An 18,211-nucleotide genomic window follows, 5' to 3' on the forward strand; every position below is an offset into this window, starting at 1 on the left:
TTATTGACTTTTTCAAAAATGATCAAAATTAAACCTCTTTCGTTTGTAGTTAGTTTCGAAAGCTTATTTTGAATCATTTGATGAATAATTTGCTAGATTTGGTTGATTTGGAGGCTTGCTCAAAAGGCAAGGCTGTGGTTGATTGATTGCTTGAGTTGCAGAGTGAGGTAAGTATTGGGTCTAACCTTGATTTGAGGGAATTAGGAAACCTTGAGCTACATGTTATGCGAATTATTTGGGAAACGCCGTATATGTGAGGTGACGAGTATATATACACCGTCATGGTACTTGCTTCCATGTTTTCATTACTTCTTGATATATCTTGTTCCATTCCTTAATTGCTACATGATTATTTGACTTCTATGCCATAATTATTATTTGTTATTTAGTTATTCTTTTATTAAATTGTCCCTCATTCCATGATTCTACGCTTATTTGCTACTTGTCTTTACTTGCTTTACTTGCGTATCTAAATTGTCATATGTCTTACTTGCCTTATATTTGTTATACTTGTTGCCTTCTATAATGTAATTTCACTTGTATGAGTTGTTAATTGGTAGATATCGATGAGTTGGTAAAGTTGAAACATTCGACTTGTTAGAGATTCTTTGATTATTATGTGATTCTTCATTGCCTCTTACATTTACCCTCTTGAAGTAGAAATTCTTGTAAATTTTGGTTGTTGAATTGCTATCGTTGATTGAAATTGTTTAGGGTGGGATAGAAATTGAAAGGAAATGAATTGAAATGGCGGACTAAGATATTGACAGATGATGATATGGTGTGATCGGGTTACGCGTCGCAACAAATTGTTTATGTTGTATTTGTTCATGACTGTTGGAATTGCCTTGGTATTTTGAGATGAGTTTATGAGGCTTGTTATTTTGTGCTCTCTGGTAGTTGGATTTCAAGTTCGTTGCTATGAGTTAACTGCTTTATTTTCATTCCTGTCTTTTCTGTTATTATTATTATTGTGTATAGGTTATTATAAGTGACCCACCTTAGCCTCGTCACTATTTCGTCGAGATTAGACTCGGCACTTATAGAGTATACGTGGCCGGTTGTACCTATACTACACTCTGCACTTCTTGTGCAGATACTAGAGTTGGTCCTAGTAGCGCTAAGTGAGATTGCTCGGATCTAGCTATCAATGGAGACTTAGGTATTGTTGCACGGTGTCCGCATCCATGAAGTCCTCTTCTATATCATCCTAGCTGTTTATTTTGATATAGACATTTATATTTTTATTCACACTATTATCTGTAGCACTCTAGTTGCTCATGTATTCGTGACACCAGTTTCAGGATTGTATTTGGATTTCGTCGTTTATTAGTTTATCACCTTATTTCAGACTATTCAGTTTTATTGTTGTTATTTGATTTATATTGTTAAAAATAGTTAATAAGTACAACTAATGTTGGCTTTCCTAGCAAGTGAAATGTTAGGCGTTACCACGGTCCCGATGGTGAAAATTCCGGGTGTGACAAGCAGTAAACCAAAAAATTCAAAAGTAAAACAAGAATAGTGTATCATAAAAATAATTGAAGCTAATCATTATTTCACGTGGAATTATTTTTAAGAAATGAGTATTAACATAAGGATAATATTATGTTGCTCTTTCATGGCTGACAAGTACAAAGGATTGGAGATTATAGTTTATGAAAGACATTTAACAAATGAAGCTAAAATTGTAGTGTATAATAAATTTTTGTAATTTCATTTCAGATGTCATAGTACTGATTTATTGTCTTTTTCGTCTGCTTGAGCCGAAGGTCTATCGAAAACAGCTTCTCTATCCCCTTGGGGTAGGGGTAAGGTCTGTATACACTCTACGCTCCCCAGACCCCACTTATGGAATTTCACTGGGTTGTTATTGTTGTCATTTGAGATGTCACCTAATCTATTTTTCATCTAATTATTATATGTATTATTATTTATTTTTAATGGTCTATTTAAATTATTTGTAACTAACTATATGATTATTTTATATTTTTATATCATTCAAATGTTATAGTGGTAAAGATAATATGTTTTTTTAACTTTAAGGAATAAATTTCAAATATGAGAAACTAATCAATAAAAAACCATGCAGGCATGCGAATAGTTGAGCTTTAAAACTCAATAGTGATAATTTTACATATTTGCTACTTTGATATATATAATTTACAAGGACTCAATGAATACCGATGATTATTTGCTCAAACATCCCTTATCGTGATTGCAGTAGTGCGTCCCGGCATATTACACTATGAGGTCCGCAACAAAAATTACAAAAACATAAAACACTTATTATTTATGAATTATTTTCCAGGATCACTATTAGAGATGTAATAGTAGTAGTAATATATATTTATTCTTAGTAGTAGTAATATATATTTATTCTTCTTATTATTTCAATTGAATTAACTTTGATTATGTAGTATTTCAAATTTTAGTTAGAACTTTATCTGATTATAAACATGAAAAGTAATGAATACTAAACATATAGAAATAACAAGAGAGTGGTAACGACCCGACTGGTCGTTTTGAACATTTGCACTTTGTTCGGCAGTTTGAGGGCATGAGTAGCTCCGTATAATATATTACGACTTGTGTGAATCGTCGGTTTTGGATTTCAAGTTATTCGGAATCGATTTGGAAGCATGAATTTCATGATTGAAACTTTAAGTTGGAAGAGTTAACCAAATTTGACTTTTTAGCATTTGACCTCGAATTGGGGTTTTGATGGTTCCGTTAGGTCCGGATAGTGATTTTGGATTCGAGCGTATGCTCAGATTTGCATTTGGATATTTCTAGAAGGATTCGGCACTAATTGGCGAAAGTTGGAAATTTGAAGGTTTGGAAAGTTCATAAGTTTGAACGGAAGTTGACTTTGAGGATATCAGATTCGGATTGTTATTCCAGGAATTGAAATAGCTTCAATATGTCATTTGGGACTTGTGTGAAAATTTTGAGTTCATTCCGGGTTAATTTGATATGTTTCGGCGCGAGTTTTGGAAGTTGAAACTTCAAAGTTCATCTAAGTTCGAATTGAGGTGTGATTCGTCGTTTCAATGTTGTTATGTGTGATTTGAGGCCTCGATTAGGTCCGTGTTATATAACGATACTTATTGGAATGTTCGGACGTGGTCCCAAGGGGCTCGAGCGTGTTTTAGATCGATTTCAGACCATTTCTTCTTCATACCGCATTGCTGGTTTCTACTGAAGTCTGGTGCGCTAAATGTTCTATGCGATCGCGGACTTAGAGGTGCGATAGCGTAAGGGAAAATTGAAGCAGGGTATTTCTTCTTCTTCGCATTCACGAATGATGGTCCACGTTCGCATAGGTTGCGGCAAATTGAGCATCGCGTTCACACCGGTGCGCATGCGTTCGCATTGTAGAGCTGAGCTGGGCAGGTCTTCATGGCTTCGTCATTGCGTTCGCGAGCCTGGGGTCACGTTCGCGTAGTGACTTTTTGAGGGTGAGATTTTTTGTGCTTCACAATTGCAAAGTTTGTTCCGCGATCGCATAGGGTGATTCTGGGGAGTGGAATTTTCTTCTTCGCGATCGCGATAGTATTTCCGCGATCGTGATTCATTGATTCATCTTGTGATTATAAAGTACTCTATTTCGGGGATTTCAACTATTTTTACATATTTGGAGCTATGGAGATCGGATTGAGGCGATATTTGAGGCAATTTTTACCATATGGATTGGGGTAAATAATCTCTATTCGGTTTTGTTTATATTTCATGAATCTATCTTCATTTTTAGCATTTGGTTAATGATTTTAAAAGAGAAAGTTGGGGGGTTTTGACTAAATTTTCATAGAGCGAATTCTTGAATTTTGAACATCGATTCGGAGTCGGATTTTGAATGAAACTTGTATGGTTGAACTCGTAATTGAATGGGTTGTTAGATTTTGTGAGTTTTGTCGGGTACCGAGGCACGAGACTGGGTTTGACTTTTAGGTTAACTTTAGGGTTTAGAGTAAAGATTCGACTCTTTTTATTTGGAATTGTTTCCCTAGGCTTTATTTGATGTATTTGAGTTGCTTTTGGCTAGTTTCGAGTCGTTCGGAGGTCGATACGCGTTGGACGGCATTTTTGGAGGATCATTTGGCTTGCTCGATATTGAATTTGGCTTGTTCGAGGTAAGTAACACTTCTAAACTTGATTCTGAGGGTATGAAACCCCGAATTAGGTGTTATGTGATTGATGTCGAGGTGACGCGCATGCTAGGTGACAAGCATATGGGCGTACTCTGTTTAAATTGTGATTTAGTCGATTCCATGGAACTGTGTAGCTATCTTATCTGAATATATTTTACTGAACTCTATGGGTTACAACACTCGAGCTGTAATTTATACTAGAAATCATGTTTAGGCTATATGCTTATCCTGTTGGGCCCACTGAGGTCATTTCTGTTGTTGAGTTATTTATTTACATTGCAATTACGCACTCGGTTATATGCATTTCTTTGCATATCATATCTCAGTCTCTGTTACCATCCATGCGAATCATGCTTTATTGATCCATGCCAAGATTTGGCTTATTATGGTGCTTGGGCTGAATCGGCCTCTCCGGAGTCTGCACATCCACAGTGGGTGCAGTTGCTACTAGTTATTATGTTTGGGCTGGATCTGCCCTGAGCTGGATCTGCCCTGTACAGTACTGAGTGACTGAGTGTGTCGGGTGATTGAGCGTGATGAGTGGAAAATGTGAGATAGTGAGATTGAATACTCTGAGAGTATGAGTACATGAATTCATCACTGAGATGCATTGCATTTGACATGCGAACTTGAGATACATACATATAGATGCATTTATTTCTGTTACCTGGTTTTGGTGACATTCATGATTTCACCTGTATATTGACATGTAGGCATAGAGATGTATTTTCCTCATGCTATCTAAAAATAAAACATCTTATTTATTGTTGAAAGAATTTTGGGAAAATCATAGTTTTCAAACTTACTCATATGTTTTTGATGTTTCGGCGAAAGATTTGGGATTTACTATTATATTTGAAAAGCATGCCTATTTTTCGTAACTGTGAACGAGTTGATCATCTTATCTCCGAGTTATTTTCTTGTACCACATTTATTATATTGTTATGAGTTTTGGCTGGTTATTGGAGTTGGACCCCGACCCTTGTCCTATCTCGTAACTACTTTCAACCTAAGGTTAGGTTTGTTACTTATTGAGTACATGAGGTCAGTTGTACTATTACTACACTTATGCACCTTGCGTGCAAATGTTGGATGTGGATGTTGTTACATACGGCGGGAGCTGGATCGGAAGATGTACCTGCGTTCCAGTTATGGCTATCACTAGTCCTTCGTAGCATAAGATTCGAGTTCTGTTCATTTACATTTCAAACAAAGGTTGTAATTATTTCAATTCAGTTTTGTAAAGAATTCTAAATCTTAGACGCTCGTGATTTGTACTACCAGTCCTTGGGAAATTCTTTGTATAATAGTTCAGTTGTATTATCATTTCTTCTCTTAATAAATATCATATTGGTTTATTGTTAATTAGGTTACCTAACGGGTTGGGTTAGGTGCCATCACGACTAGTTTGATTTTAGGTCGTGACAAGTTGGTATCAGAGCCCTAGGTTCATAAGTTCTACGAGTCATGAGCAAGTGTCTAGCAGAGTCTTGCGTATCAGTATGATGACGTCCATACCTATCTGCGAGAGGCTACAGTGCATTTAGGATAAACTTCCCATCTTTCTTTACTTATATCCCGACGTTAATTCAGCTTGAAGCGTAACTCTTTGAGTTCCTTCCATGTATTCGTATACGCATGTGAGCGCTCGGTATCAGCTTTGCATCGACGACTTGTGATTCTATGGATGAGGTGCGAGATGTGATTCCTGTATGTTGATGTTGGGTCAGTCTGGAGGACTTGAGGCCGGGTTGTGATTATAGCTTGAGCACGAGGATTTCAGCTGTGTGAGCACGTGCTTTTGGACTTATATGTCCGATAGCGTCCCTATGAGTGGTATTTGTGGCTCGATGAGTGGTTGGATGGCTATATGATGAGTACGATGCGACTGCGAGATATGTTCAAATGGATTGAATGTAACGTGAAGAATTTTCTTGAGATGTAAAAAGGACTATCGGGTGCTTGATTTTTGTCTTGATGTGACGTATAGTCTCGAGTTATGAGTGTATTAAAGGATCTTTCATGTTGCTTAATTGTGGAATGAATTCGATTCTCATGTCTTATTGATGAGTTCGGACTCACGAAGATGGAGTGATTGCATAGTAGTTGTGGATGTGAAAGTATATAAAGAGATGTCAATTTGAGGCTAAACATGTGGGTTATAACATGCGAGGTAATCTACGGATATGTGATTTTTTATGATGTTGTGTGGAGGCTTTCTTTTCTACCAGTGGGTTATATTTGTGTGAGTTTAGTTTGGATCGCTTGTAATAGTTGACTTGGTCGTCACGAGGATGAATGCGAGATTTGCAGATGATTTGAAGTATTAGATGGCTTGTGTTACCTGAGCTTATGAAGGATTGAGTTGAACTTTGGTGTGGAATTGTGGCAGTAATAGAGTATGGGTATTATGAGTTATCGAGTGATTTATTCTATGGCTTTGAGCCAAGTGGGGGAGTATGCTATTGACGATTTGGTCGCGTGGTTATGTGTTGTAGTAGTTTCGGTTAGAGGCATACTTGTGAATCGGATATGACTTGTAGATATTAAGATCGAGGATGACTCGAGTAAAGGAATTTCTGGATACGGGTTATGTTACACTTTATGGGTATATATGAATCATGGAATGATTGAGCTGTTATTGCGGAAGATGTGGTGTGCACGGTGTATGAATTTGCTCAGTTGAGTTAAGGCAGGATTACTTCTTTGGGGTGTTGTTGTGCTAATTGAGCACATGTCGTTTGTCCCATTTGGGCGGTGCAATTGGGATTCGAGTAGAGTGTTCAAGATTTATATGCAGCAATTGAGATTTTTCTGGATCGGTATATGGCTAGCATATGAGATTTTACATTGGATGGTGTCGAGACTCGGAGTATTTTTATATCATTATGGATTACACATTTCAGTATCAAGAAGGTGAAGTTAACGACTTTATGTTCACAGAAGGTCTCTTCAGAGTGGGTGTCTTAGTTATGGTACTTTTGGGGTGCTTAAGAGGGAATACAGCGGCGTATGCGCTTTAGGGCATGTGGTTTCATGTTAGGGTCTCTTGTTGTGAGTTTTGGGTAAGGATCGTGGTGTTCTAGTAAGGAGAAATATCAACTAGAAATAAATTCGGAAGGAACTCGAAGAAATAGGGCAGCTTGGTAGTAGGTTGGATCAATATAGAAATGGTATGCTCAATTCTTTTGGTTCTTATGATGCGGTGAGTCTCTACATGTGTTTCGTGGCAATGCTCTTGGGTTTTGGCGACTTGCATAGCTTGGTTATGTGAAAATGGATTCCAAAGAGTTCTTAATGGTTTCTACCACGGTTCGAAGTGTATATTTCCTACTGACGTGAAGAACATTTTGTGTGTTATGGTTTTCTCCCAGATGAGATCAAATGGAAGGTTTCTGACTGATCGGGTAAGTATTCTGCTGGCGACATAGAGTTGATCATGAGATTCTCGTTCTTTTCATATGATGGCATGATAGATGCGGTGTGGTGTGTGGGATTGAGATTTGCATGCGCAAATGTACGATTCAGTTCTAAAAGGAAGATCATGAGTCTATGCAGCACCAACAATTTTAGATGTTGGCGCTAATTGGCATTACATAAGTAGAGTGTACATTCAGAAGGCACATTGTGTTTTGACTTACGGATGCTTTATTGGTATTGCAGTACTCGCCTGGTTGATTGACTGTTGATATTCATCTTTTCGCTATGTGGCACGGAAGAATTATAGAAGTATTTCCCACGGGGTGATCGTGTATGAGAGATGTGTTAGACATTCAGGCGGTGTAGTTGGGATCAGATATGATGATTCACGTGTTCTATGTATTTGGAAACTGGGAGTACTCAGGAGCAGATTGTTTTGTGGTAGTGGATTGTGAAAATGTGGCCAAAGCTAGACAGAGGATGGTATGTGTTATGGTTAGGTCATTGTGGACTTTCGGAGGGTTGTATATCTATTTGCGGGTGACCATAGCTGATTTGGGGTCTATTGGTAGGCCCAATGAGGACGTGTATTCTACACCGGGTCGGATTGGTTGACTTCGTACTGCTGTTGTTGAGGGATGTGCCATTCGGTTAGAGTTGAGTTTATTCATATTCTGATATGTTCTATGAGTTACCCTTCTATGCCACGAGGGATTGTGATATGTTGGTTATATGCACACATGGTGTGGTTCTAGTTAGGCCTTATAGCGGAATTTGAGCGAGATGGATATTAGGGTGTTGAATGATCGATTGCACATTTGGTTATGTTCTTTCTAGACTGCGGTATTGTGTTATTGGTTCCTTCGTGGTTATGGTCATGCACTTAGGGTACTTGATGTCGAATTACACGTAGTTGTTGATTTTGAGCATGGTGGCTTGAGGTATTTCATATGGACCAGTGTTTGGATAGGGTCACGCATTGCAGCGAAATTATGTTGAGATATGATTCTTTATGTTAGATTCATTTGTTTTGGTTCTACGGTGTGTGATGGGTTCTTAGCATTGCGTTGTGGTGGTACTTGTTGAGCTTGCGGGACGGTTCTCTCATTTGAGTCACTTTCTATATTTGAGCATACTTGAATTGTTGCGTATTGGTGCACGAATTGCATGGTTTGTGGTTTAAGGTTGTATTGGTGTGGCATGTCAGTAGGGCGGTCGTATTTGATAAGATGAGGTCGTTGAATCTAGAATGGGTGCTATTAGATTTGATTGCGGTATATTTCAAAGGATGATGCCGCTGATCGGCTTAGAAATTTCCTATAGTTCTTGTCGAAGGAGAGAGCGTTCCATGACTGGTTGATCTGATAAGTGGTTAGGAGTTTCTGCGTGTTTGTTACATTATCGGCAGTGTACGAAGATTTTAGAGCGAGGTTTTGTTTGATATGGGGTTTGTTACCGGTATTGGGTTGGTTATCGAGCAGCTACAGTGATTTGGATTATTTTTAGGAGTATTCGAGTTATGTGGTATATCATGTGAATGTGTCTTGGGTGATGGTTATGGCTCGATGCAGCGTGTTCAGACTTATACAGTGTGTAGATGCGAGATTCAGGTCTTATAGAAATTTTGGATGTTGAAAATTGGATTCTAAAGTTTATGGGCTAACGTTGAATTAAGGATCTACAGTTAGGTTGTGTCGTCAGGCTTATATGGATTAGGGTGACGTGAGATCACCCTCGGGTATGCTCATGGTAAGGTTACACAACGGTTTGATGGCTTTGGAACGACACTCGAAACATTCGAGGACGAACATATGTTTAAGTGGGGGAGAATGTAACGACCCGACCGGTCGTTTTGAGCATTCACACTTCGCTCGGTAGTTTGAGGGCATGAGTAGCTCTGTATGATGTATTACGACTTGTGTGAATCGTCGGTTTTGGTTTTCAGGTTATTCGGAATCGATTTAGAAGAATGAACTTCATGATTGAAGCTTTAAGTTGGAAGAGTTGACCAAGTTTGCCTTTTTAGCATTTGACCTTGGATTGGAGTTTTGATGGTTCCGTTAGGTCTAAATGGTGATTTTGGACTTGGGCGTATGCCCGGATTTGTATTTGGATATTTCTAGAAGGATTCGACACTAATTGGCGAAAGTTAGAAATTTGAAAGTTTGGAAAGTACATAAGTTTGACTGAAAGTTGACTTTAAGGATCTCGGATTCGGATTGTGGTTTCAGGAATTGGAATAGCTTCGATACGTCATTTGGGACTTGTGTGCAAATTTTGAGTTCATTCTGGGTTGATTTGATATGTTTCGACGCGAGTTTTGGAATTTCGAGGGTGAGATTTTTTGTGCTTCGCGATCGTGAAGTTTGTTCCGCGATCACATAGGGTGATTCGAGGGAGTGAAAGTTTCTTCTTCACGATCGCGATTCATTTATTCGTCCAGTGATTATAAAGTACTCTATTTCGGGGGTTTAGGCCATTTTTACATATTTGGAGTTATGGATCTCGGTTTGAGACGATATTTGAGGCAATTTTCACAATATCGATTGGGATAAGTGTTCTCTATTCGGTTTTGTTTATATTTCATGAATCTATCTTCATTTTTAGCATTTGGTTGATGATTTCAAAAGAGAAAGTTGGGGGGTTTTGACTAAATTTTCATAGAGTGAATTCTTGAGTTTTGAACATCGATTCGGAGTCGGATTTGAATGAAACTTGTATGGTTGAAATCATAATTGAATGGGTTGCCGGATTTTGTAAGTTTTGTCGGGTACCGAGGCATGGGCTCGGGTTTGACTTTTTGGTTGACTTTGGAGTTTTGAGTAAAGATTCGACCTTTATCATTTGGAATTATTTCCTTAGGCTTTATTTGATGTATTTGAGTATCTTTTGGCTAGTTTCGAGCCGTTCGGAGGTCGGTAAGTGCGGGACGACATTTTTGGAGGATCGTTTGGCTTGCTCGGCAATGGATTTGGCTTGTTTGAGGTAAGTAAAACTTCTAAACTTGGTGCTGAGGATATGAAACTCCACATTACATATTATGTGATTGACAGGCATGTGGGCGTGCACCATGTGAATTGTGATTTAGTCGATTCCATGGAATTCTGTAGCTATCGTATCTGAATATATTTTACTGAACTCTATGGGTTAGAGCACTCGAGCTGTAATTTATGCTAGAAATCATGTCTAGGCTATATGTTTATCCTGTTGGGGCCCACTAAGGTCATTTATGTTGTTGAGTTATTTATTTACATTGTAATTACGTACTCAGTCATACGCATTCCTTTGCATATTATATCTCAATTTTTGTTACCATTTATTGATATATCACATCATCATTTTGGGCTGATTTTTCATGACATTGAGAGTCCGAGAGACTGGAGAGATTGATGACTGAGTGAGGCCGCATACCTGATTAAGAGGATATTGATGCACGTGAGTAGTTCGTGAGGATCCAAATATTGATACTATAGCACGTGAGTTGTCTGTGCAGCATGTGAGTTGTCCGTACGGATCCAGATATTGATACTATGGCATGTGAGTTGTCCGTACAGCACGTGAGTTGTCCGTGCAGATCATGATTTATTGATTCATGCTTGGATTTGGCTTATTATAGCGCTTGGGATGGATCGGCCCCTTTGGAGTCTGCACATCCATAGTGGGCGCAGTTGCTAGTAGTTATTATGTTTGGGTTGGAACTGCTCTGTGCTGGATCTGTCCTATACAGTACTGAGTGACTGAGTGTGTCTAGTGATTGAGCGTGATGAGTGAAAAGTGTGAGACAGTGAGATTAAGTACTCTGTGAGTATGAGTACATAAGTTCATCGTTGAGATGTATTGCATTTGACATGCGTACTTGAGATACATGCATAGAGATGCATTTCCTTCTGCTACCCGATTTTGGAGACATTCATGATTTCACCTGTATATTGACATGTAGGCAAAGAGATGTATTTTCCTCATGCTATCTAAAAATGAAACATCTTATTTATTGTTGAAAGGGTTTTGAAAAAATAACATATTTGAAACTTACTCATATGCTTTTGGTGTTTCGGCGAAAGATTTGGGATTTACTATTATACTTGAAAATCATGCCTATTTTTCGTAACTGTGAACGCGTTGTGCATCTTATCTCCGAGTTATTTTCTTGTACCACTTTTATTATATTGTTATAAGTTGTGGATGGTTATTGGAGTTGGACCCTGACCCTTGTCCCAACTCGTCACTACTTTTAACCTAAGGTTAGGCTTGTTACTTATTGGGTACATGGGATCGGTTGTACTCATACCACACTTTTGTACCTTGCGTACAGATGTTGGATGTTGATGTTAATGTTGCTACGTACAGTAGGATCTGGATCGGAAGATGTATCTGCACTTCAGTTATGACTATCATTAGTCCTTGGAAGCATTAGATTCAAGTTCTGTTCATTTACATTTCAAACAGTGGTTGTAATTATTTCAATTTAGTTTTGTAAAGAAATATAAATCTTAGACGCTCATGATTTGTACTAGCAATCTTTGGAAAATTATTTGTATAATAGTTAAGTTGTATTATCATTTCTTCACTTAATAAATATCATTTGAACTAGTTTATTGTTAATTGGCTTACCTAACGGGTTGGGTTAGGTGCCATCACGACTAGTTGGATTTTGGGTCGTGACAAGAGTGAAATTTGATTCCTTCACTTTCACTCATTTGTTTGATTGTTATGAAAAAATATTCTTATCTCCTCCTACCAAGACAATCAAAGAGAAATCTGATAAGCTAGATAAAAAAGGAGTTCTTTTTTATAAGTTATGCTATTTTGGGTTTTGATGATTTGCCAAACTATCTCGAGAAACCAGATAGGGACTAGATGTGGTCAGTTCCTTTTGCCTTGTTATGATATGTGTCTTCATGTTTTGATTCCTGGGAAAATGTTCTTGATAAACCAGTTAGGGACCAGATGTGATCAGTTCCTTAGTAGTCGTATAGTTAACTCTACAGTTGTAAAAGTTGTCTCATTATACCGACTGGTAGCAGTGCAGCGACACAGTCACTGCTGCTAGAGGCCAAACCAAAAGATGTATTGTCTCTGTCTATTCTCACATGCTCTCATATATATATATATACACACATCATGATAAAAGGTTTGACCTAACATTTGAAAATCAAAAAATCACATTCTCTCTTAAGTGCCAGTCATTGCTGCTCTCAAGGCTCTCTCAAGAACAAAGCTGCCACAAACACAAAGACCAGATTCCGACACTAAAGATCTCTTAAGTCCTTAGGTTTGTTGAGTCTTTGTTATATTATTCTTTATTTTTTATAATCCTACACTACTTTCACAAAGTGTCATTGTATGACAAAATTCAAGTTGTTTTGATTTCTTGGCTAGAGTTAGTTAAGGTGTGTAGCTTTGCAATAAAGTTATTGTAAAGGGCTTACAATAGAGATATTGTAAGGGGTGAGACATTAAGATGTTATTTACTAGGCTGCAATAGGTTGTAAAATGAAGTTGGAAATCCTAATCTAGTAGGCCGTGGTTTTTAATCCCTTGTGCAAGGAGTTTTCCAAGTAAATATCGTGTGTCATTTACTTTATGTCTCTTTACTGTGGGAACAGATAAAGAACTTGCTTCTCTAAACTGTTTGGTGGACTCTTAGTTTCTATCAATTGGTATCAGAGCAACTTCTTTCTAAAAGGTTAACACCTAGAAAGGATCTTTATCATGGCTGCTCCACCAAACCTCGAGGAAGGATAATTAACCACAAAACCTCCAAAATTCAATCAAAAGTATTATGGTTGGTGGAAAACCCGAATGCATGACTTCATTATGGCTAAGGACTCAAATCTTTGGGACGTGATTTGTGATGGTCCCTATGAAAACTGTTGGATAAGGAACAAGGACTGCTCCAAAAACTAGAAAAGAATACAATGATGTCGACTGAAAATATGTTGAGAAGAACTTTAAGGCGAAGAAGATACTTATATGTGGTATTCGACCAAGCGAGTATAATCGTGTCTCGGTGTGTGAATATGCCAAGAAAATCTGGGAAGCTCTTCAAACTACTCACAAGTGAACTACTCAGTTAAAGCAGTCCAAAATATACATGTTTACCGCTGAGAATGAGCTTATTAAAATAAAGGAGGATGAGTCCATTCAAGAGATGCATACCCGTTTCACCTCCATAATCAATGAGCTTTATTTTCTTGGAGAAATAATACCAACCAATAAGATAGTCCGGAAGATACTCACTGTTCTACCAGGTTCATGGAAAAGCAAAGTTAATGCCATCACTGAAGCCAAAGACCTGCAGAAACAGACTATTGATGAGCTTATTGGAAATCTCAAAACCTATGAGATAAAGAGAAAGAAGGATCTTGAAAGAAAAGAGCCCAAGAAGTTGCCAACAATGACTCAAGTAGTGATGAATCTGAAATAGCATAACTCACTCAAAGATTCCAAAAGATGGTTCGAAGAAACGGTGGGATCCAAAGAAAGGAAGTTTTAGTAGGAACTACAAAGGAAATGATTGTTGTCATAAGTGTGAAAAACTTGGATACTTCATTAGAGATTATCCTCTTCATAAGTAGGATCGTTATAAAAGCAATACTAATAAGGCAGTTACGAGGAACTCGGTCCCTGGTAGGAGGTTCATAAGAATAGAGCCACTGGCAACGTAGTGAAGCATGCTCTAGCTGTCTGGGGAGATTCCTCCAGTGAATCTAAAGGTGAGAATGACCAAGGAGAAACATCTATGATGGTTGTTGATAATAAATCTTCAGAATATGAGTCTATCTTTGCACTCGAGGCTAAATATGATGATGATAATGATGTGGACAAGAAGTAAGATGAGGTAAATTTTCTTGATGTTCAAAGAAATTTGAAAACTTACTCAGAAAAAATTAATGTCATTAGCAAATGTGTTTATTGGTGCCTATCATAGCCTCATTAATGAGAAAAATGCTCTAACCAGAGAAATTAGTGATGTAGAACAAGAGAGTGATGATATGATAATTTTTATTGTAGACTTGAAGGAACATGTGAATGAAGTAATTAGAGTAAATACTTTATTAAAAACAAAATAAAGAAATGGATGGATACCCCTAAATGAAAAAAAATGGCTAGTGAGGCTCAACTTGAGCTTGAAAACGAGCTTAAGAAAATCAAAAGGAGTCTTGCTACTAAGCTAGAAAAGAATAGACAACTTCAGGAGAATCTAAATAGAGGCTTAAAATGATCTTGATAAGTCACTTCACTAGACCTGGTCTTCTGATGTAATTGCTTCTATGTACAAGGGTAATGGTAGAGGCATGCAAGGAATAGAGTTCCAAAAGGCGAAAACCCTATATAATCCCCATAACATGTTACTATGACCGATAATTAGCTATGTGCTCATTGTAGTCAGACTGGCCCTTACATGGATTCATGTAAAGCTAAAATTCAGTCTCTATAGAAAAATAAAAAATTTGTTGAAAAGAAGCCTACAATTGAGGAATTTGGTTCCCTAAAAAGAAAATATGTGTTGTTTGCATTGGCTAAAAGAAATTTGATTCACACGTTCTATCATTATAAAGGATCCAAGCTGGCTTGGGTTCCTAAATCTAATAAGTGATTTTGTGTGCAGGCTGGAGTGAGAGGAGTCAGTCAAATGTTGTACATGAATAGTGGTTGCTCGAAGCATATGACCGGAATAATGGATGTTTTTCTCTCACTCAAGGCCTTTCAAGGTGAGAGTGTATCTTTTGGAAACGACAAGAAATGGTACATTCTTGGTGTTGACAAAATTTACAAAATACTCTCTCATACAATTGAGAATGTATACTATGTGAATGTCTTGAAATATAGAGTGTTGAGTGTGTCTCAAATCTGTGGTAAGGAAAATGAAGTGAAGTTCTTGTTGTAATCGTGCACTGTCACCAATATCAAATCTGGTGAAGTAGTGCTGATAGCCAAAAGGTTCAAGAACATCTATGTTGCAGAATTTGATTCACTGAATGGTGGTGATTTAACATGCCTAAGTTCCATTGATGATGATGCTGAATTACAGCACATGTGACTAGGACATGCAAGTTTTTCATTGCTGAACAAACTGGTTATGAAGGACATGGTTCGTGGACGGCCAAAGATCAAGTTCCAGGATCACAAGATGTGTGATTCTTGTGTAAAAAAGAAGCAGGTTAGGTCTTCTTTTAAACCAAAGAAAGAAGTAAGAACCTCGAGGCCACTTGATTTTCTTCATATGGATCTTTGTGGACCTATGAGGATTCCAAGTAGAGGAGGATTCCAGATTTACTTGGACATCATTTCTAAGAACCAAGGATGAAATATTTCCCATGTTTGTTGCATTTGTAAAATAAATTCGAGTGAAACTAGGAAATCATATTGTGAGTATTAGATCCGATCATGACACTGAATTTGACAATGCTAAGTTTGATGAACTCTATGCTAAAAATTGTATAAGTTACAACTTTTATGCTCCTAGAACATCTCATCAAAATGGTATTTTGGAGAGGAAAAATAGGACTCTTGGAGATATAGCTAGAATAATGTTTATCAACAGTGGTGTGCCTAAAAATGTTAGGGTTGAAGCAGTCAATACTGCTTGCTACTTGATTAAGAGGTGCATGCTCAGGCCCCTGCTTGAGAAGACTCCCTATGAACTTCTCAATGGGTGAAAACCCAAGCTGACTTACCTGAGAGTCTTTGGATGCAAATGTTTCGTTCTCAACAATGGTAAGGATGATTTGGGAAAATTTTATGCAAAAAATGATAAGGGAATTTTTCTTTGTTACTCCTCTCAAAGCAAGGCATGTAAAGTCTACAGCAAAAGAACATAGTGTGTAGAAGAAAGTGTGCATGTGATCTTTGATGAATCCCATGAATCAAGTAGAAAAATGTCATATAACAAGGAAGACGAAGATAGAGGAGCAATCGGAGAAGTGCTTTGATAAACAGATTTGATCTTGACCGATTCAATTAAGGTATTAGTGTTTGTTCTTTTATACAACAAAGATCGTATTTTTTCATTTCATTCAAATAATAGTTGTACCCGTACGGAATTCTTATGTTTCTTAGTATGATCTCTATCATCATCTCTATTCCCCTAGGGGTAACAACAGGCACCTCCGATTCCTGTCCCCTAACCAGAGCTACTAGCGTCTCCTCAGCTACTATTATGGCGCGTGAATTTCCTCTTCCTCCTCCTCGGCCTCGGCCTCTCGCGGTTCTAGTAGGGAGCGCGAGTATCTGCTCTGTTGATCCGGTAGAGCGTGTCTTCACCATCTACGAGAGAATAGAGATGCAAAGGCTTAAGCTTCAAAATCAACAAATCAGCACGACAGGAATGAAAGAAGTGGAATTTTCCTAATAGTTTTGTAGCCTCTCGAAGATAAGTACAAACGTCTATGTACCGATCCGCAAGACTCTACTAAACTTGCTCATGACTCATAAAACCTATGAACCTAGAGCTCTGATACCAACTAGTCATGACCCAAAATCCTACCTCATGCGTCGTGATGACACCTAGTCTCTAAGACTAGGTAAGCCATTTACTTAGCATAATTAAGCCAATTTAACAATAAAATTTAAATTAGAGAATTATATAAAATACCGAAATAAATGTGAAATAAGCATACGCGACAATAATCACTATAACCTCCCAAGACTAGGTAATTCAGAGTCACGAACTCTAGCTGAATACATAAAAGATATCAAAGATCAAAATACATTATTGTTCAAATAACAAGCTGACAATAGAATGAAAGGAAAGAACTCCAAGGGACTGCAATGACCAAGTAGCTCTACCTTGAATCCTTACGATCAATAAGCTAACTCTGCCTGAGTCTGATATCTCCAATACCTAGATCTGCACAAAACATATGCAAAAGTGTAGTACGGGTACACCACGGTCGGTACCTAGTAAGTATCAAGACTAACCTCGGTGGAGTAGTGGCGAGGTACAAGTCAAGACACCTACTAGTCAAAATAACCTGTGCAATATAGAAGTATAAAGCTAATAATGAAAGCATGAATCGGTAAATAGAAACAAGAATCAATATATGATATAAATAGTAAAGTAATACGAACACCGTGAAAGTACCATTAAAACCAAATAAGGAAAACAAATAACAACCAATTAATCAATTCGTTCTAACACAAGTTTTGCAACGAAATTACTCTGAGATACCTCATCTCATAATCACAAGTCACGAGTCTCACCCTACAATTATATGCTCAAGGCACTTTGTGCCCACATTTCTAATCACAACCGCACGGACAACTCACGTGCCAATATTTCAATCCGCTCAGAATGATCACAAGCTCACAATCACAATCCCCTGGGGTCATAGGCTTACTATCACAATCCGCCCGGCATGGTCACAGGCTCACTATTACAATCCGTCCGGCATGGTCACATGCTCTCTATCACAATCCGCCCCGCATGGTCACATGATCAATATCAACATGAAAGAAGATAATGCAAGAATACATGGACACGATCAATAAATGTTAAGTTTCATACTCCTGAACTAGTATAAATGGCATGCAACGGTGTATGCTTGTGCGAGTGTACTATTACAGCCCAAGTCAACAAATAATATCAAAGACATCGAGTAGCTCATTGAAAGCAACACAACAAGTCATGTAAGGTG

The 18,211-nt window shown here is 37.8% G+C and overlaps 1 protein-coding gene across 1 annotated transcript; it reads left to right on the forward strand.

The window, feature by feature from the left end:
- The first annotated feature begins 13,665 nt into the window (after positions 1 to 13,665).
- LOC138908266 (uncharacterized) lies at positions 13,666 to 15,713 on the forward strand. The gene is made up of 5 exons (XM_070198922.1): positions 13,666 to 13,977; positions 14,206 to 14,402; positions 14,503 to 14,608; positions 15,184 to 15,430; positions 15,607 to 15,713. The coding sequence occupies exons 1-5, from the start codon at positions 13,666 to 13,668 to the stop codon at positions 15,711 to 15,713; spliced, it is 969 nt and encodes a 322-aa protein (XP_070055023.1).
- Positions 15,714 to 18,211: the final 2,498 nt, after the last annotated feature.

This window comes from Nicotiana tomentosiformis, chromosome 1 (assembly GCF_000390325.3).
Source record: "Nicotiana tomentosiformis chromosome 1, ASM39032v3, whole genome shotgun sequence".
Classification (NCBI taxonomy): Eukaryota; Viridiplantae; Streptophyta; class Magnoliopsida; order Solanales; family Solanaceae; genus Nicotiana; species Nicotiana tomentosiformis.

Excerpts from the sequence above, each read along its gene's own strand:
- LOC138908266 (XM_070198922.1), top strand. The coding sequence starts at position 13,666 with ATGTTTACCGCTGAGAATGAGCTTATTAAAATAAAGGAGGATGAGTCC. Across the intron at positions 14,609-15,183 it reads TGAAGGAACATGTGAATGAA|GCTGGAGTGAGAGGAGTCAG; the intron begins GTAATTAGAGTA and ends TTTTGTGTGCAG. Across the intron at positions 15,431-15,606 it reads GAGTGTGTCTCAAATCTGTG|CACATGTGACTAGGACATGC; the intron begins GTAAGGAAAATG and ends GCTGAATTACAG.